The 20,709-nt window shown below is 53.9% G+C and overlaps 7 protein-coding genes across 7 annotated transcripts; 3 read left to right on the top strand and 4 right to left on the bottom strand.

Moving 5' to 3' along the window:
- Nucleotides 1-468: 468 nt before the first annotated feature.
- Nucleotides 469-6,351, bottom strand: J4E78_001447 (uncharacterized protein; the record flags this gene model as incomplete). Its single annotated transcript, XM_049362106.1, has 5 exons — nucleotides 469-2,288; nucleotides 2,344-2,637; nucleotides 2,798-2,965; nucleotides 3,334-4,252; nucleotides 4,549-6,351. The coding sequence occupies 5 exons, from the start codon at nucleotides 6,349-6,351 to the stop codon at nucleotides 469-471; spliced, it is 5,004 nt and encodes a 1,667-aa protein (XP_049227389.1).
- Nucleotides 6,352-6,911: 560 nt separating this feature from the next.
- On the bottom strand, nucleotides 6,912-8,952 carry J4E78_001446 (uncharacterized protein; the record flags this gene model as incomplete). The annotated part of the gene is made up of 7 exons (XM_049362105.1): nucleotides 6,912-7,455; nucleotides 7,506-7,819; nucleotides 7,869-8,115; nucleotides 8,163-8,423; nucleotides 8,478-8,588; nucleotides 8,642-8,846; nucleotides 8,904-8,952. The coding sequence occupies 7 exons, from the start codon at nucleotides 8,950-8,952 to the stop codon at nucleotides 6,912-6,914; spliced, it is 1,731 nt and encodes a 576-aa protein (XP_049227388.1).
- Nucleotides 8,953-9,614: 662 nt separating this feature from the next.
- On the bottom strand, nucleotides 9,615-10,408 carry J4E78_001445 (uncharacterized protein; the record flags this gene model as incomplete). Its single annotated transcript, XM_049362104.1, has 2 exons — nucleotides 9,615-10,304; nucleotides 10,352-10,408. The coding sequence occupies 2 exons, from the start codon at nucleotides 10,406-10,408 to the stop codon at nucleotides 9,615-9,617; spliced, it is 747 nt and encodes a 248-aa protein (XP_049227387.1).
- Nucleotides 10,409-10,802: 394 nt separating this feature from the next.
- On the top strand, nucleotides 10,803-11,665 carry J4E78_001444 (uncharacterized protein; the record flags this gene model as incomplete). Its single annotated transcript, XM_049362103.1, has 4 exons — nucleotides 10,803-10,896; nucleotides 10,947-11,054; nucleotides 11,141-11,299; nucleotides 11,391-11,665. 4 exons carry the CDS (start codon nucleotides 10,803-10,805, stop codon nucleotides 11,663-11,665), a joined length of 636 nt encoding a protein of 211 aa, XP_049227386.1.
- Nucleotides 11,666-11,900: 235 nt separating this feature from the next.
- On the bottom strand, nucleotides 11,901-12,922 carry J4E78_001443 (uncharacterized protein; the record flags this gene model as incomplete). The annotated part of the gene is made up of 2 exons (XM_049362102.1): nucleotides 11,901-12,413; nucleotides 12,770-12,922. 2 exons carry the CDS (start codon nucleotides 12,920-12,922, stop codon nucleotides 11,901-11,903), a joined length of 666 nt encoding a protein of 221 aa, XP_049227385.1.
- Nucleotides 12,923-13,715: 793 nt separating this feature from the next.
- On the top strand, nucleotides 13,716-16,597 carry J4E78_001442 (uncharacterized protein; the record flags this gene model as incomplete). The annotated part of the gene is made up of 3 exons (XM_049362101.1): nucleotides 13,716-13,895; nucleotides 14,055-14,732; nucleotides 14,780-16,597. The coding sequence occupies 3 exons, from the start codon at nucleotides 13,716-13,718 to the stop codon at nucleotides 16,595-16,597; spliced, it is 2,676 nt and encodes an 891-aa protein (XP_049227384.1).
- A 1,166-nt stretch (nucleotides 16,598-17,763) lies between these two features.
- On the top strand, nucleotides 17,764-19,600 carry J4E78_001441 (uncharacterized protein; the record flags this gene model as incomplete). The annotated part of the gene is made up of 2 exons (XM_049362100.1): nucleotides 17,764-19,057; nucleotides 19,119-19,600. 2 exons carry the CDS (start codon nucleotides 17,764-17,766, stop codon nucleotides 19,598-19,600), a joined length of 1,776 nt encoding a protein of 591 aa, XP_049227383.1.
- Nucleotides 19,601-20,709: the final 1,109 nt, after the last annotated feature.

Here is a 20,709-nt window from a genome sequence, read left to right as displayed (position 1 = left end):
ATTGGCGGTATTCATGCGAACTGGGTTTGAGACCTGGTGGAGATCTGTGAGCGCCTTAGTTTCGAGGCGCATAACTGTGGCGTGTGAGCGATGGATGCGCGCGATGGATTCGCTCGCATGCCTTGTAGGGCTGATAGAATCTGTGTATGCATGGCTGAGGGGGGAAGATGACGTCGCAGGCTGAAGCCGTGGGTTCGGCCATATCCGCGACATGCATGAGTGAGGGGTTCTGGAAGTGTGACCGAAGGTTTGGTGGTGCATAAGGCGATAGGAAAGCTTGCGTCGGTGTAGTCGCCTAATGCGTGTGTAACGCGTGACTCCCAAAGGATTGTGTCGGACCGTAGAGTCGTTGGGTCAGCTGACTCTCGTGACTGTATCAACGTAATCGTTGTGGCTATCTGGGGTGATGTTTGGCCGACAGTACTCCCGAGGGGACCACGGCTGCACTGTGCTTGCGGCCCTTCTTCATCAGGGGTTGGACTCTGCGACTGTCTCTCCCGCCCCTTCCTGACCAGCCTCGTTGTCTGGTTGCGACCCTCTCCTGTCCTCTGGGTCTTGGTCGCCCTTTCCACCATTCTTTTGTTGCTCGCCACTTGATTCAATGTCATCTCTTAGCTCTGCCTCTTCTTGTGGGTTCTCTGTGCCCCTCGAGCTGTACTCTTGATCCATACGATGCATGAGCTCTTCGCCAGGTAGAAGAATGCTTCTGTCGATCGCTAAAGGTAGTCCACGATGTCTACCTCGTAGCATCGCAGCCATCAGAACGACTTTGCTTAAGCTTGCAAAGTCGCCACACAGGCTGGTATTCTTGCCCGGTACACCGAGGCTCAAGCCGACAGTGCCATATGCCGATGTGACTTCGAATAATATCGAGAAGACGCTGAATCCTGGCGATGCGTTGAGAATGTGACCTCGCTCAATGATACATATGAGAAAGAAGACAAAGAACTGGAACCAGATGTCGTAGGCGAGCTGCTTTTGCAAGTGTGATGCTACGCCAGCAGCACTGCTGTCATTCTCTTCCAGTCCGATCGATTTCTCCTCGTACGTGTTCGTCTTCCGCAGTACCAACGTCATGGGATAGATGGAGATGTACATGATGACCAGATAAGCCACCAAGCATGCAGGTGCCAACGAACTCATGTTGATGATGTATGCGCCGCTAGTACGTAGTCCGCTGGCCATGAAGAGTCCGTCTACTACTCTAGCGCCAGTGGATAGAGCTTCGACATCTGGCATGCCGATGTTCAATATCTCGAAGCAAAGCCAGGCAGTGATATCGATGCCGAGCTGAACAAGAAAGAGGTATACTGTCTCGCGCTTGGGGAAAAGGTATATGAAACAACGTCGCGGATGCTGTAGAAGGAATTGCATCGTATTCCTGATACGAGACTCTTTTGGCAGTATCTTCTTTAATACCCATATCGTGATGCGGAGTAGAATCGGGAACTGCGTCTGACCAGCGAAAGCCAAACAAGCAGCCACAAGTAGAACATACGCATTACCACTGAAGGGAACGAAATTAGCGTTGAGTACGTTGAGTCCACCATTGGAGAATTCCGTCACCGTCGCAAAATATGCCCACCATCCTGGGTTGATAGCACCGGGCTGCTCTTGATACAATGTGTTCTTGGTATCGTCGCGATATGCGTACGGTATCAGGAAAGTGATACCAAGCAGATACCAGAAGATCTGATAGCCCACCAGGATAAGCAACAGAGCTTGGAGTGCACGATATTCCACACCCCCAAGTTCCATGCGATCTCGCTCACTGAGCTCGCGGAACCGACCCTTGGAGTCGAGATGCGGTTTGAAGGAGACGTAGTCGTGTTTCTCGGGTTTCAACTCTGTCGAAAAGCGGTCCAGCATGCGGCTGAAAAAGTTGCGCGCGGACTTCATTTCCCAGGGTGTTGGTATGAAGCCGAATCCAGTCTCGTAGTGATATGTGCGTCTTCTAGACTTGGGATACATCTTTGCTTGCTGCGGCTCCTCGTTTTCTTCTGCTGCTTTCTTTCCTGTCTGGCCTTGTTTTGCATTCGGTCGCTGGCGCAAGCTTCCGGTACTGCTGCTGCTTTCGTTTTGATCTGAATGGCTGTTTTCGATATCTTGTACGAGTCTTTGCATTGTGTGTGAATGTTTGACGACATCTGCCATCTTTTTCCGGAATAGTGCTCTTCTGATGAGTACCACAGCTGTCGATACAAATGGTATGTTGCCGATCATTAGCAGCACGGCGAAGGTCGCTTGCTGGAAGCCGGACATATCTCCGAGGTCTACCGAATTGAGCCCTGCATCGATTAGTATTCGGCTCACACAAGCCTAGCAGATGGGGGAGACACTTACCTGTAGTTGTCATAGCACTGGTGCACAAGAACAGCGCGTCAGTGTACGTCACATGCGCATCTCCATACTCTTTGGGTCCATCAGCAAGACCCTGCCCGTAAACAATAACCGAGGAGATCGCAATAACGACGACAAAATACAGCATATGCGCGCGATAAAAGTTCAACTTCAGCACCTCCTCTTTCAAATACTTCAAAAAGTCATCTTTGGCCTGACGCGGGTTGCGCAGCTCCTCAAGCGGGTCGTGCATCGCGTCGTTGTCGTCGAGCGGCAACCACGACGAGCTCATTCCGGCTGCAGTTCGCAATGTATATACTTTGCGGTATTTGTCCAAGACGCGTACCAAGAGAAAGCGCGGATCAACGTGGCAGATCTGGATAGCGCAACCTTGTCAGAAGTAGGCTGTGTTTAGCTGCGCTGCCCAGGCATTTTCGCGAGGGATGATGTCACTGACCCTCAAGCACGAACCTTATCGCGCGTGGGGAACGACGCATCATCGTGGACGCGACAACATTGATCTTCAGGTCCGCGACGTTCTCAATTGGCTTGAGGTACTGAACGGTGAGGAGTTGGCAGATTGTAAGTTGTTTCCGTGCCGGTCCGGAGATGTTGTGATAAGAGCCTGGATTTGTCGTGCGATGAGGTTCGTCCCTGGTACCTAGGTATATTACTAGGATCATCCATATCGAACTCCGTCTGATGGGCTTATATGTGCGTTGTCACCGCCTCCTACGTTGCATTCTGTATTCCTTGTTGTGATCTCGAAATGCTGGATGAGCACAATTCGATCGTACGTTGGAACGCGGTGTATGGAAGGACACGTTATGATGCTGAATTGGAATTGACCGAGACAAACGTACCTACTAAATCTATGAAAGAACTATTTACCCAAATGCGTAAACTAGCTCGGCATCACGTTGCGCAAAATACCATACTGGAGTTCTACTACCACGCCAACACACTTCTACTCTGAGCACATGACAACCTTACCCTCCTCAAACACCACACCCTTCTCCCTCATCTCCTTCTCTTCCTCCTTACCAATCACCCTCCCCTCCCCATCAACCCTCTCAAACACCACCCCCACCCGACTCAACTTCAGATGACCCCACATCCTCGCCGACTCACTCCAACCCCCCAACGCCCCAAAACACGCACTGATTCCCACGATCCGCTCTCCACCCACCGCCTTCCTCACGAACCAATCGCGCATATCCGGCTCCCCGAAGTAGCCAACCCGACCACTCTGCGTAACGAGTTTCAGAGCGCGGTACTGCTGCTCGACGTGGACTTCAGTGATGTCTTCCTGGTTCAGTGGGAATGTGACGGTGTTTTGTAGTTGGTAAGGGTGTGGACCGCCGCCTATCTTATTCATATCTTGCCATGCGGCTTTGAGGGATTCTTGGAGAGGCTCAGTCATGTCGTGCGCCCATTTGGGGGATTGACATAGGACGGGTCCGCGAGAGCCGACGCTGCGGCCGCGATTACCCCACATGTCGTGCGGGCCGGGGTTGATGCCGACGATATCGATACCGGTGTGGAGTTGGTAGGACGGTGGCGACGTGTTGGTTGCAGGAAGAGAGCTGGGTAGAGCGGTCGTTGCGGAGCTTGCGCTGGTCGATTGCATGGATTCTTCGGTCGAATCGTGAGGCATGGAGATACTCGTTGCAACGGGCTGAAAGCATTCAATACCTGTGTTTTTCTTGCTCCACATGAACACATCGTTGGGCATCATATCCTCGGGGAGTTCGTATGGTATGGGGTGAATGGGAGTGGGGAAGGACTCGAAATGGATCGTAGGATGCGCCCAGACTGAAGCCTGTTGAGGATACCTTTGACCAATACGGTCGTAGGGTAGCGATGATCCAAGCTTTCCCCATGCCATCTGCTGAACGGATGTGTATCGCGGCTGAGCGAGTGGTGCTGAGTCCGGTCTGCATGCTTGAAGAAGACCGAGACGTGAGATAGCTCCATTCTTGCAATGAGGTCAGTAGATGCCTGTAGAGTAGCGCAGACGGCTGCAGCATTTGGCAACTCACCGGAGCAATTTGACCCGTCATTCCTACTAAATGCATGCCATCCAACACTTGAAACGGCCTCCGTACACCAGCGTAACTCTGGTGCAAGCCTTTTTTTCTCCCACTATTCAGTGTCACCTACTTCTAATTAGTATAGTTTTCTTCGGAGATGGTGAGCCCAGCGTACAGAGATACCGCTGATCATAGCAGTCTTGGATGGCCAAGGATCCTCAGGCTTCCCATGAGGCCCGGTCTGATTCACAATATCTTCGATACAGCAGACGATCTCCTTGATCCACTCCCCACGATCAAGATGAAACGGAAGTCCAGTAAATCCATCAGAGCTGCCAAAAAGTCTTGTTTGGTCACCCAAGGTGACGGAGATGCCCACTAAGTAGTCGTGGCTGTTGTTAATCTGGCGCCAGTAGGTGTCCAAAACGCAAGCACGATGAGTAATCTCATTCCAAGAGTGAATAAACTGTGCCGAAAAGGTCTCGGTCTGAGCTGGCGGGGGATACATGGTCATGGGCATGTGCAAGCATGCGGAGCTGTCTAGAATCGCCTTTGCTTCGTCCGAGTCTGCCGGCTCAGCGGGCTCGACCGGCCCAGTTGCTTTCTTGTAGAGCGAGGCTACTGGCTGGCAGCAGCCCCAGATCCGGCGTCGATTTGCTATGTGCATGAGGGGTCCCTGGATGCCGAACCTGGGACGAGTCGATGAATCCACCCAGAGAAAAAGACCTTTGTAGTCGAGCGCATCGGTGGTCGCAGTCTCCACGAAGTAACGCAACTCGTAGAACCATGGCAATACACGCATGCGTACCATATGTTTCCAGAATGCGGCTTCGCGAGTGACGCTGTTGACGTGATGCGAAGCTTGCATGAGCGAAAGCATGTCTTTGGAGTTAACATATCCAAGGATTTCGAGAAGCAGGTCGTACGGGAGGACTGCAATTGGATCCGTTCGCACCTTGTGCGCTAGATTTGCCAACTGCGGACTCCCACCGAAAATGTTGGCGGGTAGGATGTCTTGTATACTTTCTTGGAGAGCAGGTCGGGGGGAAGGATCGCACACTTCATACTCCGATCCCGCTCCATTATGCCAAAATTGCTCGTTGCCCGAAAAGACCTGATAGTCCACATCCAAAACTGGTCTTTCGTTTGCAAGAAGAGCGCTAAACGTTCTCAACATCACATGCTTATTAATATCTCTGCTCTCAAGTCCTATGCTCTTTGCGAGAATGTCGAAGCATGCCTCGTGGAATGGAAAAGCTTGTGGTTCGTCCCCACTCGCGTAGCTCGTGATGTTCAAAGAACCTTCGCCCGGATCATTGGGATCTCTTCCAGGCCCTTCGATATCTAGAGAGCCATAGTCGTAGTAGCGGCCTCTACCGGATATGTAGGCTTTCCGCTCGGGATTGAGTGCCAGTGCGCGGACCCGATTAATCCATTTGACGTCGTCGAGTCCGATGAGTCTAGGATCAAAACTGTTGTCCTCAGTGTTCTCGGTGCTGGCATAATTTTCAAGACCCCACTCTTCGCTAATGTCCAACTCGGGATCTTGCGACCAGCTTCCATCATCGACTTCTTCCACAGGCTCAGGCTCGGGGGTACGGGGTCGAAGAGCGACGTCAAGAATCTCGGATGATCTCGTAAGTAAGTCGGAGTCGTTGCTATCAATCGATTGTGTGCCTTCGAAAGAAGAATCCGAGGAATATTCGTAATCCGGATCTGCATCGTCTTTCTCCTGTTCTTGCTGTTCGATGCGTTGGTTCTCAACGACCTCCGGGTCGATCGCGTCCTCCATCTCTTCGTCCTCATCGTCACTGTAGACAATCCCGCGTCCCACCTTCTTCCCAGTACGTCTCCCCATTCTTATATCCATTGCGCGATCTCGCTTGCGCAAAGACTTGCCATTTCTCGATCCAATCCTGATGGCGCCAATGTTCATGCAGATAGAGCATAAGATGCAGTAACAATCGAAGGATCCCATGATGAATGATCAAAGTCGTATGAAACACAAGCTGGTATCAGGATAAAAAGTTGGAACTCGAGCTCTTATGGAAAGAAGTTTGTAGAGTATCTAGGGCGGCACGGCGGGATTATGGGGTCTTCGGATTAGGCGTGCACCCTTGGTGCAACGCCACCAACCCCACTTTGTCCAAAAACGTGGCTGCAGCCTTGCCATCCCCGGACATGATCTAGGCATCCCAAGGCAACACCGCCCAAGTTGCGTCATTCACAAACTAGCTTATTGCGCAAGCCAACATGGATTAGTACTTTCCAGAAATGCATTTGATGCCACAAACCATCTGACCACAACCCATTACCAGGCTAGAGACACGGGATAAAACGAAGGCCGCAATGGGGTAATTCTATGATGGGATGCAGGTTGAAAAGCATCCGCCGCCGCAGCGTTTCTTGGATTCTTTCAATTCGAGAACTCTATAGATAGGATCGTGAGCCTTGACCCATGACAACAAAAAGAAAGAAGATACCAAATTATGGTGGTAGGTATCGATAGCGGAGCCAACGAGAGCTCGGAAAAAGAACTCACGATTGTGCATCATGGAACTCATCGTCCTCCTGAGTCTCACTATCGGTCCTCCGCAGGAGATCGTCCTTTCGTGGCTCTGGTTCGGGGTTGGAATTAAGGAGTTTGCTGGGAGGCAGTTCCTTGGCGAAGGCCTCACGGTTCTCGGGTGAGATCGCACTAGGTTGCGAATAGGGCTTTTCGAGAGGTGGCATGGGTGGGTTGCTAGGATTGCTGGGGATGCTGCTGTTTTTGAAAGGCGGGGCATGAGTCGATGTTCCGTCGAAGTTGCTGGGAGGACCTACGCTCTGCTGTTCGTGTTGTGTCACTGGTTGCGACTGCACGCTTGTAGGCTCGGACGGTACTGGCTGCAACGTTTCCGTAGACTGTGCTGACTGTCCAGCGGGCACAGGTTCCGCTAGTTGTACAGCTCCTTGTGCCTGTGGTAGATGCGCTTCACTCGCTCGCGATGGGATGTTGAATTGTTTGTCTGGCTTCTGGCCCGGGAGGATCGCGTAGATCTGCAGGATCTGCTTGACGACCTCGTCAGGTGTCTTGCCATCACTACATCCTGTTAGCACTAAACGCATACAGAGGGCTTGCGGGGTACTGACATCTTTGCATTGATGATCCAGTCGAGGTCTTCTTCGCCCTCTTCGCTGCCGCCACTGCCGCCTTTTACGCGTCTGAAGAGCTGCGGGTGCCAGTCCACACCCTCGCTGTTTCTTTTCGCAGCCTCCTGCCTTTGCATGTCTTCAATCTTAGCCTTGGCATCGGTCGCTACGTCCTGGTCTCTCCGCTTCACAGCCTCGGTCACATCGTGCCAGAGCTTTTGCGATTCTCGGTCGTTTTGTTCCTCGAGAGGCCGAGCCGACGGTGGGGTATGTTTGGTATGTGCTGCATCGAACAGGAGCTCCTTTTTGCCAGTCTACAAATGGTCAGTACATGTTCTGACCCTGCAAGAGTGAGAACCTTACTGTCAGATCCTTGATGTACATCTCCTCGTTCCACTGGCCCGAGAGCTCGTAGAGGTTCTTGCCGCTGGAGTCTTTGATGTAGCCACCGATAGCGTTGTAGGATCCACTGAAGTAACCCTTGGTCTTGAATTCGAGATCGGCAGTGAGACCGGTCTCGGGGCAGCGAATGTATGCGTGGTCGCCAAGCTCGTACTTCATCGTCCCGAAGAGGATACCGCGCGCGTACATGTTGGGTTGAGTGACGAAACTACCTGTCGTGAGCCTCAAGCTGTGGTGTTCATGCGCTAGACTTACAATCGCTCGCCGGTATTTAGTAGCCGCAGAACTGCGATGCCCTCCATCATACTCGCCGCGGAGTTGCCGAGGAACTTGCTGCGAGGCTTGAGGGTGCCGTCTATGCGGATGTTGTGCTCGGGGGCCATGAAGAAGTAGCTCGACTTGGGCGGGTGGTGCGACGTCTGTTCGGAGATGTAGTAGCCCTTGGTGCCATCCGGGTAGTCCCAGTAGCCTGTGAAGATTTCACCCAGGATGGGGTTGAGCGGCTTCTTGACTCCCCTAAGTCACATCAGTTGTTGCTTGTGGGCGCAAGAAGAAGGCGGAGATGCATACGGGGGCTTGATGTGCCAACCACTCAGGTAGAACTTTGTCACTGCTACGAATCGCTGTACGGGGTCTTCCACCTTGGTTATAGGGAGAAGTGTCTCCGGATGTGCCATGAAGCTGCCTGATAGTCAGCCTATGCACCCGTCGCCAAGCCTAGATGCGCTACACACTTTGTTATGCGTTCCAGCATCGACCGCGGTTCAAGGATGAAGGTAGGAAGCGTGACGCGGCTCAAGTCGGCGCCGGGTCGCAGTTGGGATATGATGTGGGAGAGCATGCTGCCCTGCTCGGAATCCATGACGGTCTCGTCCTCCTTGGTCGTCTCGTCGCCGCCCTCGTGTCGTCGTGTCTCGTCTATGGACGACCCGCGGCTACCTAAACATTCAAACTTGCATCAGCTTCGGTACGGCCGGAGTTCGGGAGATGACGCACTGGTGAGCGACGACCGCCGGTGTTTGGAGACTATAGGTAGGTGCGGCATGGTGAATACAGGCCGCAAAGGGAGAGAAAGGGAAAAGTGGTGGAGGTGAGGCGGGCAGAAGCAGGCAGCGAAGTACCGGCAGAGGATGTCTTGGTGCTTCGGGTGCCGGCGAGGGTGAGCTTAGTCGCAGCAATGACGATGGGGGCTTCACAAAAACTAGCGACCCCGCGCGTTGGACCTGTTTAGCAGCAAACTGTAAACATCGACAACGCTGTACCGTGGAAGGGCGTGCAGTGAGGGGTCCAGGGCGCCAGGCGACACAGCATGCAGTCTTTTGAGCATCCAGCTGACTGGCCCTAATATAGCGATCGCCAGGCTGTGTTCTGCAGGCCTGCTGCCCCATGCCCCGCAGTCGGCACATGCCAAAGCGCCGCCATACATACCAAGCACAGTACGCGACACGCGCATGCGGCACGGCTCGGAGCACGACTATTCTTCCGAATACCCAGGACCTGCGATTCCAGGAACAGTGCCACCAGATACAGTGGGGGCCGGCCCGGATGTCGCGCGATGATAATCTTGAATGCTACGCGTCCGCATTCCGGGAGAACCGGGCGCGAGAAGGATTCATGGCGATGACGTCGCTGTCAAGGGGTGCACATCGCCAAAGATCTGACGAGACACCTTATATTCGATTACTATCAGACGTTCATGACTGTCGTCTAGTCCAGCACACTCTCGCCGGCCCTGCTTGCATCCTTCGCGCCCTGGTCCTGAGTCCGCTGAATTTGCTCCTTGACCCTCTGGACCTGTGCATCATCCTTGGCTATAACCGTCACTCCAACCTTCTCGTACTCCTTGTGGACCTCCTCCATTGCTGACGGATCGACTGCCCTTGTCGCATCGCCGACTACCCATGTTTTGAAGCCCTCCTTCTGTGCATCGATCGCAGTGTACTTGACACAGTAGTCGCCTGCGAGACCGACGACAAAGACGTCGGTGATCTCGGCCTTGCGCAATGTCTCTGCAAGATCGCTCCTGGCCACAGATGGGCGCTTGAACGGATCCGCGAACGCAGAGTACATCTCCACGCGCTTGTCCTGGCCCTTCTCGACGATGTGGTCCACCCTGCCGACGTCCAGTTCTGGCAGCAGCTCGGAGCCTTTAGTGCCCTGCACGCAGTGGTCTGGCCATAATCGCGTTTCCTGCGTCTCGTCTGGGTTGTTCGGGTTCTTGATGGTGAAGGTGGATTCGAAAGGCTTGTTGTTCGGCGGAGAGTGGTTCGAGGCGAAGGAGACGTGGTCTTGGGGATGGAAGTCTTTGGTCGCGACTTTGAGAGCAAAGGGATATGTGAGGAACTCGTTGATGGTCGGGACGATGTCGCGTCCACCTGCTACTGCGAGCGCTCCGTTCTAAGCTTGTTAATTCGGAGACACCCATGCGAATGGTGGGTGCTTACTGGCGGGCAGAAGTCTTCCTGTACGTCGACGATGACGAGCGCTGGTTTGAAAGACATGCTGGGTAAGTAACCAAAATTATCAAGTTAGTGCGTTAGTGGGTGAAGATGTCTAGAGTGGTCCCAAGGTTGAGAGCAGAGTAGCGAAGGCTGTAAGGTAGAGCAGTCGTGCGTAGCACCGTCTTATAAATAATCACCAATGTCTAAGATCAATGCAGCGTAGGTCATGATGCTGCAGGTGCATGGCGCAAGCCGTAGAAACGAGCCGTTGATGAATCAACGATCGCAGACCACGAGGCAGAAGCTTGCCAGCAGCGTCACCAGCGTTCTGTGGCTTGCCTTACCTAATCACAGCGCCAAGCCGTCTGCCGTCGGCTCGTCAATTCACGACTGACGAACATCACCAGCTCGATAACCACGCCCACCCTCTCCACTCCACCCCAATCGTCCCGCCATGTTCGTCCAGCGCTCTGCTATCGCCGCAGCAAGGCGTGTGGCCCCCCGCGCCATTGCGACCCGCCGCACCTTCACCACCACCTTTGCCCGCTGTATGTTTCGCGAGGAGCTATCGTACGATGTGCCATTGACACCATAGCAGGGGAGTCCACCGAGAGCAAGGAGGCCAAGGAGAGCAACATTGCGCAGAAGGAGACAGGTCACTCGGCCAACTCCCCCAGCGTCCTCGCAGGCTTCAAGAAGCTCGACCGTATGTTGCGCCCGCACTTCGTCATCCGCATTGCCGCGGCTACGATAGGCCAAAACCATCAATTGCTGACGAGTTCACTTCTGTAGAAATCAAGACCGAGGAGGACCTTCTGCCCCCTGGTGCGCAGCCCGGTACCGTTCCCACCGATGCCGAGCAGGCGACCGGTCTTGAGCGTCTCGAAATTCTCGGAAAGATGCAGGGTATCGATATCTTCGACATGAGGCCATTGGACGCCAGCCGTCTCGGTACGTGATGCCGCCCCCGGAAAGATCAGGAAAAAAGAGCTTGCGCGAGTTTGGGCTACCAGTGGCGTGATGTGATGCTGATGAAATGCAGGTACGATGGAGGACCCCATCACCGTCAACTCGGCCGGTAACGAGCAGTACGTTGGTTGCACCGGTTTCCCCGCCGATTCGCACAACGTCCTCTGGATCACCCTTACCCGCGAGGAGCCCAAGTCCCGCTGCATGGAGTGCGGATCCGTATACGAGATGAAGTACGTTGGCCCGGCCGACGACGCCCACGGCCATGACCACCACCACGCCGAGAACCAATACCCCAGGCCCAAGAACATGGCCGACTTCCTCAAGCCCGAGTACAGGGAGTTATAAGCTTGGGCGACTTTCTCGTAAATTATAGAGTGTATCTATATGGTCGCTAAACCTGTAGCATAGTATGGTGGAGAAGTTTCTTTTGAGTTGAATGCATGCATCCGACCCGTTTGCCTGGTATTTCAAATATTCTTCTCTCTTCCCTCGGGTCAGGCTCGCATGTCAGCCCGACGCGTCGAGGCTTCTCAACATCTGATCACCCCTAGTGGTTCATTGCAACGAACCCTACCCTAGCTTATGACCCTTTCAGCGCGATAACACCCAGAACAACGCTTTCGATATCTTTCTTCTCAGCTGTCCTCCTCTCTGCATCCGCATCCCCGTTAAGGCCACCAGCCTTCTTTCCCTTCTTCCCACTATCTCCTCCACCCAGCTTATACACCTTCTTCACCTTGTCAACATCACACCATTCACCCAGTTCCTCACCATGCTCACCCATCTCCACATTCGTCCCCTCTACCGCACTGCCCAGATGCTTACTCACAGATTCATTCGTGATGGTCTCATCTTTGTCATAAGCGCGCTGCTCACCCGTTGACGATGTTGATGGAGACAAGGGTAGCTTGACAGCAATCAGTGCGGTCGTGGTATCAGCGATACCGAATTTCTTATATGATTCGCCAATGTTGTTGTTGGGCGAGAGGCGGAATACTAGCTCGGAATGTGGAGTGCGCGTTTTGGCACGGTTGGTCAGGTGAGCGTGTAAGGCGAGGAATGTGGCCGAGAGCAGGTGGTGTGGTGAGAGTATCTGGGGTGATCTGTTAGTACCGAGGGTGAATGTCGATCCATCGTAGATGGCGATTCAAATGAGCCGTGACAACAGGGTAGGGCTGAAATGTGGCATGGCTTTTGTCGTTGGGATAAGTTAGTGCTTAGGGTTATCCAGCCTCATCAGATGTCAGACTGATTTACTCATGCGGTGTGATGAGATTAACCATGGTGCAAAGATGCCGCGGGGAAAATATCCACGCCTCGCAATCTCTTATCACGAAACTTTATTGACTTGTGGGGTGTTGTTTTGATCCAGGTGACTCAGCGGACCCTGACAGGCGGGGGTTGCTGGAGGCGCGAAAAGCAATGAACAGGTAGTGAACCACGACCTACCATGGATGCATCCAAGAAGGCATAGTCGAACTCTGGATTGGCCTCGAGTAGTTGGCGCCTTAGGAAGGAGGCGTTTTTGACATCCTTGAATAAGGCCACGTGGACAGGGAAGGCCTCGTAGTGCGGGATTGTGAAGGTTCGCACGGACGCCATGTTAGATGGGATTGGTGTTGGCGTAAGTTTGGGTGTTGAAATGCACCACGTCGCGGGGGCGGAACCTTGTTGGCGATGTGATGTCGTCGTGCGTGTTTCGTCGTGTGATGGAAACTCTAGTGGCGTCTTTGTCGTTGATGATGGTCTTTGGTGATCATGGAGATGGACGCTGCTAGGCGGTTCGCCAGTTGTCGATTTGCATTGGCAATCTCCAAGGATATCAGATCGTGGGTGAGTCTAAAGCTCGACGGCCGCTTTGGGCAGGAGCGGGGACGGCCAAGCTAGATTTAGTCCCAGAGAATGAAGGTGGCACGGCGAATCAGGACGGATCATCGTGTCGATCGCCAGAGAACAAACTAAATTCGCCGAATATGTCAGGGCAGGCACCGTCACAGCCGTCTAGAGGTCCAGGTTTCTGAGCGCCATGTGGCCAATAAAGGGCGGACTGGACTCGATAGCTGGAGGGCTTGCGGAGAATGGGCCTGTTCCCTTGGACGCATCGCCGAGAAACGCGCTTTCACTCGCACCCTTTGACTCCCAGCGCAGCCAGCCCTCACTTCCTCTTCCACTCTCTCGCAACCCGGCCGACGAGACTGCACAGAGGTCGCGCATCGTGCAGCGACGCTCAATTCCCGCGCAGCCGCAAGCCTCGCTAGAAGTCATGTGTCTTTTGTTTGACAGGTGATAGTCGCAAGCCACCCGAGGCGCACCACCTTTGCTGGGTTTACTTGCATCGGTCTTCTCCATCGGCATTTCCCGTCTCGTGCCTGTTTCGACGTGCATTACGAAAAGTATGGCCACCAAGCGACCCCCGGACGATGACCCCAATCTCGTCAACAAGATCCAGCGAATCGAGCATGCCGACCCGCTGAGCCCACAACACCGCCCGCCCTCCAACAATGACTTCTCCGGCTCTGTCAAGAAGAAGCTCGCCGACTCCAAGCGGACGGGTCAGGCGTGCGATCGATGCAAGGTACGTGATGTAGTTAGTCGTACGCGATGAAGGAGTCTTGGTGCATGTCAATTGGTGTGGACGGTCGTCGTCTCACAACATTGGCAACCACTGCGCCAGCGACGTCATTGCCTGGACGCGCCTTCCTAAACACCATGACACCACTAACCACCACGGCAGGTGCGCAAGATACGCTGCGATGGCCGCCCCGAGGGCTGCACACCGTGCGAGCAGAACAGGACGCCCTGCCGCACCACCGACCGCATCACCGGCCGCGCCACTGTCCGCGGCCATGCCGAGGCCATGGAGTCGGAGAACTCGTACCTGCGCGCCCAAATCGCTGACCTCCAGGCCCAGCTGAAGGAGCACAACATCGAGCCCCGCGCGCCGCCCGCCTACAATGCCCTCCAGCCGCCCAGCCACCCGTGGTCGTCCGCCCCCAGCGACAGCCAGGCGTGGAACGATGGCCCGCGACGCACCAGCACCTCACCTCTGCCGGGCTACGTGCCAGCCGGCACTCCAGGCAAGATCGAGACGCTGCCGCAGTTCAAGCACGGCTCCATTGGCGACAACTATCTCGGTGTTGCGGCGGGAGACTCGCTCTTGAGCCATATCAAAGGCACCTCGCTGTCAATCTTCGGCACCGAAATCAACATTACCGACTTCATGGCAGGCGAGGAAGAGTACGAGAGCTCGCCCATGTCCTACACGACACTGATCGACATTGCAATCGGCAGTCGCCATGTCGACGAGCCCCAACTACCGCCATACCCGGAGCTGCAAGAGTATGCCATCTGGTATCTGCGTTCACTGAACCCCTACACGATGCTTGTCCACAAGCCGGTCTTCATGGATTTGGTAGGCCGACCACCCATTACCACAGTGCGCTCCGCTAATGCCCACAGATTTGGAGATTCGGCAACGACTCCAGCTTCGTTCCTACTGCCCCTCAGATCGTGACGGTTCATTTGATGCTCGCGACCATCACCTACCAGATTGCGACCCGGAACAGCCAACACAGCGGCAGCACGATGCTGGACGATTCGCATGCCCACTACATGTACGCGCTGAGTTTCTACAAGGAGCTCATTCGCGGAGACCACGGCTGGGAAGACGTTCAAGCCATGGCCATGATATGCCACCATCTCCGGACCTTCCCCAAGCCCGGTGCGGCGTGGATCATGACCTCGACCGTCTACTTGTTTGCTGTCCAACTGGGTCTGCATAGATCTGTCAAAGTCTGGGTAGACGGCACCGGAGAACTCGGCAAGCTGGACATCGAGATGAGGAAACGAGTCTACTGGACGCTGCACGCGCTGCTGGTCAACCTTAGCGGAAAGCTTGGACGGCCGATACCTATCAGCATAAGTGACATTGATGTCGAATTCCCGGAGCCAATGAACGATTGTCTGCCTGGCGAGGAAGGCAAGCTGGACATCTTCCATCAATGCTCGTTCCAAGTTGGCATACAAATGGCTAAATACATTGTCTGGGAAACGGAACTCTACAAGATCATCTATGCTGTTCGACATTCGCCAAAATCATACCTGGAGGGCTTGAAACGCCTCGAAGTCGGCATACAACAGTGGAAAGAGGACCTCCCTTACGAGTTGCGCGACCCGTCGCATGCGTCCGAAGATGACCACATATTCGCCTTGTATCTCGAGTACTGGTATCAGGCGTTCAACCTGCTTCTACACCATCCAGCTGTTTGCAGGTCCACTGACACGGCCGTAATCAATTCTAATCTGGACAAGTGCTTGACTGCATCGCAGAAGATGCTGCACAACTGTACGGCGATGATGAACAAAAAGAGTCTGGATATTCCCTGGATCAACACGGTCGTTTACATTGCCGCTGCCTTCACCACTCTCTTCATCTCGTCTATGCGGCAAGAGCAAATGTCGCCTGTGGATATGACAAAGCTCAAAGGCGACATGGCAGCCTGGGTCAATGTGCTCGGCGAATGCGACCAGTTTCTGGGATCAGGGAACAAGCTCAAAACTGCCGTCGCAAGGATCGTCGACCAGTCGCTTAGTAACATCAACGATAACATTGTCAAGCGAACTGCGACCGAGTCTCTCGCTCGCGTAGCGATGCATGCTCCACCCCGATCGACGAATACTGCCCCCACGTATGACAACAGTGGGTACCGCGACCAGTACACAACCTCATCCAGTTCACCCACTGACCCTACCCTCACCTCACAATCGGTAGGCCCGTACAGTGGTCTTCCGGGAAACAGCACACATCCATACAGTCTTGGCACCCCGGTGGCTCTCCCTCAGCATACGAATAGGACGTACGAACAACACACATACAGCAACGGCGATGAGACAAGCATGCATGCGAATCATGCAGCAGCACTGGCAGGAGCAGGCTCAGGTAGCATGTCGCAACCCTCAACTGATGCGTATGCCTACAGCAATGCGCAAATTGCCAACAACGGCCACCAGCCCGCGTACGCGGCTAATAGCTATGCTCCTCAAGACTGGAGTCAGTGGACAAGAGCATACATGCAGCCACACAGCCAGCCCGGTGAATATCTGAATACAGCAACCACTCTCATGACCCTGGGTCGAGACGGAGGGTCCCAGGGAACCGGGAGCGACGGCCAAGGGCTTGTCCAAACATCCGGAGTCCAGGGACACGCTCCCAGCCATTGGCCAGATATCGCATTCCCGAATGCCGCGACTGGTGGCAGCCACATGGCTCAACATTGAGCTGGGAAACACGACACATGGCATATAGAAGGCTGTGTACCTTCGGCTAATCTACATGGGTATTTAATCTTTATGGTCCGGCGTAGTGGCAACCTTCGATACCCGGCATCTGGAACACTTTGTGGGGTTAATGTACGGATATGAAGCGGCTCTCTGCGAGCTGCATGTGTTTGGTAATTTTAATTGCAAGATCTTTTCTTATGTATAATACTTCGGTTGGAGGCCAGATTCCGTTCGTCGGAGAACGAACGGCCGAACACGACACGACGACCGGCTGATGTTGGTCAGCAAGGGATAGATGTCTTGTTGTTGTTGAAGGGATACGGGATATTTGCCGAGTTGCAAACAAAGGACCATTGCAGTCGAAACAATGAAGATAATGATAATATCGAAGTAGGCCCTTCTCTGGTGTAGCATGTCTGATAACAAAACTTCCACAAACCATGCATTCTCTTCCCGCGAACATCGACGGGTCGGCCGTAATAGTCGCCGCAAGATCTACTCTTCGTCCAGACCATAGCCAGGTAAATTGGCCACCCGCCGCCTCGGTGCTACAGTGCGGACCCTGGAGAGTGCGCGCATCAATCTAGCAGCAGCACTAACCCGTGCCACCTAGGCTAAAGTAGGAAGCCGACTTGACTACTTGGCAAGACCCCACCAATTGACCTTCCATTCGAGCACCAAGCCCGATAAGCTTCTGTACTTCGATCCACCGCGCTTGGTCACTACGTAAACCTCCTTCTGCTTTGGAGCTGGCGGTGCAGACAAGCACGACAGATCTCCTAAGCTTTTTTCGGTGCCATCCGTGGTTTAATAGGCGTTGAGTTTAATGACTCGGTAAGCCTTGCAGCCGATGATCCTGTGGCCCTTACCAAGGGCCGCAGGATGGGCGGCAAAACGGTATAGCGTCGAACTTAGCTATGTATATATGGGCGGCCTGAGGATGGCGAAGATGGATCTCTACGCCGTTCTTTCGTCCTTGAGTCGCTGTCGTGGTCTGTGCCGTCGATTGGGCTGTGTGTCTGACAACCTTGGTACCGAAGCTGCGCAGAAGAATATCTTCGCTCTTCTCCCGACACCCATACCTCACTCGCGCGGATCTCTTGCGGAGGTAATCCGGGTACAACAGTTCCTATCCACGCATCGTTACTCCTTTCATCCTCAGCATGCGGTCCTCGGTCTCCGTCTCGGCAGTGGCCCTCGCCCTGTTGCAGGGCACCAACGCCTTGAATGCGGCCATTCAGCGCAAGCTTAATCTGCTTGCCGATATGGGCATGAATCCAGATGGCTCGGCAATGGTTACTTTCTCCGACGATGCCGAAAACAGCGTTTTCGATGCCACGGCTTTCAAATCCCTCAAGATTGCGACTACGTCAAACAGCCCGGCTGTGTTGGCTGCCGCGCCGCTCAGAAACATCACTCCGGAATATGTCGAGCTGCCACTGGACCATTTCGCCTACAAGAAAGGCCAGGATCCTTCGTACCATGGCACATATTTCAACAGGTACTGGGTCAACATGGATGCGTACAAGCCTGGCGGTCCCGTTTTCCTCTACGACACAGGCGAGGCAGATGCAGAGCCGGGTGCGCTGACCAGGCTGCTGAACGAAACCAGCTTTTTCAAGCAGCTGGTCGATGATTATAACGGTATCGGAATCGTTTGGGAGCATCGGTTTTACGGAAACTCAACACCCACCCCCATCGACCTCAACACGCCAGCCGAGGCATTCGAGTTCCTGAACACGGAGCAGTCGCTTAAAGATGTCGACGCCTTTGCTAGGCAGTTCAGCAGGAAGGGTGTCAATGCTACGCTCACACCCGACAAGACTCCTTGGGTTTTCGTTGGTGGCTCGTACCCCGGTATGAGGGCCGCTTTCATGCGCAACATGTACCCCGACACCATCCACGCGTCTTGGGCCTCTTCAGCTCCCGTCGAAGCTTCCGTTGACCAAAGCTTCTACTTTTCACCTATCTGGCGCGGTATGCATGCCAAGGGCTTCGGAAACTGCTCGGAGGATATCCACGCTGCTGTTAACTACATGGACAACATCATGGACACAGACTCACGCGCAACCGCCAAGCTTAAGGAGCAGTTCCTTGGACTTGGAGCTGCCAACAACTCTAACCCAACCTTTGCCGATGCTCTTACGACTCCCTTCTACCTATGGCAGTCTTACGGTATGGAAGGTGGATCTCTGGGTCTCCGTCAATTCTGCGACTACCTCGAGAAGGACCCCAAGACGAACACTACAGCTCCCGCGGAGGGCTGGTCCAAGAGCAAGGGTGCGAAATGGACGGTTGATCGATGGGCGAGCTACCCTGTCTTTGCCAACAACACGAATGATTACTTGGAAACCGAGTGCTCGGGCAAGTTGAACGTGACCGGTAACTGTGACCTGAACCAGAGGTTCACAGATCCCGCTTCGATTGCTTGGACGTGGCAATACTGCACACAGTGGGGTAAGTCTTCGTCCTCTCAAACCCAACTTCCCTCCTTGCATAATACTAATTTACCCAACAGGATACTTCCAATCCGCCAACCTAGGATCCCAGCAACTCGTCTCCAAGTACAACTCGCTTGAACACCAAAAGGACATCTGTCACCGCCAATTCCCCAACGCTCCCAAGTCGCTCTTCCCTGAGTGGCCAAACACCGCCCGCACCAACAAGATCTTCGGAGGCTGGGATATCCGTCCTTCCAACACCTACTGGTCCAACGGTGAATTCGATCCCTGGCGCACTCTCTCCCCCGCTTCCGCTGAGCCCTTTGCCCCCAAGGGCGTCCAAGTCATCCAGGACGTACCCAAGTGTGGAGTGAAGACCAGCAGGAACGAGCTGTTTGGTTTGGTCCTAAAGGACGCGCAGCATTGCTACGACTTCAGGACGACGGGTTCTACCGTGCCCGATGGACCCGTTAGTCGGACGTTGTTCAGGAAAGCGCTAAGCGAGTGGCTGCAGTGCTACAAGCCCAAGAAGGGCCAATCGAAGCCGTGGAATGCCTAGATGCAGTATGCAGGTCTGGGAAAGGGCCGTCCCCTTGCTTCGGGTAGAAGAGGTGGCATTGCTACGTATTGTTCTTCCCTGCCACACCTTACTTAGACGTCATGATAATTGTTAGTCTTATCATCTTACAACTTTGACCTCGCCACGCTGTCGTGTGACTGCTGTTCTCGCGTTTTATCCAAGCGAGCTTCCCATTCCCAAACTTCCCCCGTAAACCTATCCTTTTCCCATGCCTCGTACACATTCCTCTTCTCTTCCTCGCCACTAACCCCACACATCTCCCCCCACGCCTCCAACTGCTCTTTAAACCCCGGGTTCGGGTCGCACACCGGTCGTCCCTCACATAGCTGCTCCAGCGCTGCGGCAGGGGTGATGTTGTACTTCCAGATCAAGTATGCGCAGACGAGTGTTGCAGAGCGGGATTTCCCCATTGCGCAGTGGATGAAGACGCCGCCTTTTTCGGCGGTTAGGGCTGAGTCGATGTATTGGACGGCGGGGGTAAAGTCTTGGAGCAGGTTGGTGTTTGGGTGGTCTTCTGAGCGGATGTGGAAACTGAAGATGAAGATTACATTAGTAAACCGAGATACCACCCTTGTAACAAATACAATACATACTATACACATCGATTAGCACACTTATATATATGAGCTGAGTTTTGACAATCATTGCACGTTACCTGTTTCAAATGCCTAAACTTCTCCTGTAGTAAAGGGTCATAATCTATCACAGATAGAACGTGCGTTATGCCTGCTTTATCTATCAAGTCGCCCTGGTATAGGGCGTAGAGACCGCCGATGTAGAGTTTACCCGCCCGAGGGACGAGGTCGACCCAGCCCATGCCTGTGTGTCCTGTGCTGCCGTGGAGGAGGAAGGACATGTAGTTGGGAAGCTAGATGACTAGGAAAGGAAAGGTGAAGAGCTGTAGAGTGGGTAGAGCGATGGATGTGTGATGGAGTTGATGGCTATGGGAGGACGAGAGTGTACGATCGCGGAGAAAGTACCGAGGTACGATTGGAACAGTGCATCGTCTTCTTCTCGATGCCATATCTACACATCTTCGTACGAGCCTGCCCTCTTCTTTCGCATCTTTATATTGACATGCGATGGGT

The sequence above is a fragment of the Alternaria triticimaculans genome (genome assembly GCF_023758025.1).
Source record: "Alternaria triticimaculans strain BMP 0046 chromosome Unknown scaffold_1, whole genome shotgun sequence".
NCBI classification, from domain to species: Eukaryota; Fungi; Ascomycota; class Dothideomycetes; order Pleosporales; family Pleosporaceae; genus Alternaria; species Alternaria triticimaculans.
This window is presented reverse-complemented; position numbering and strand designations above follow the sequence as displayed.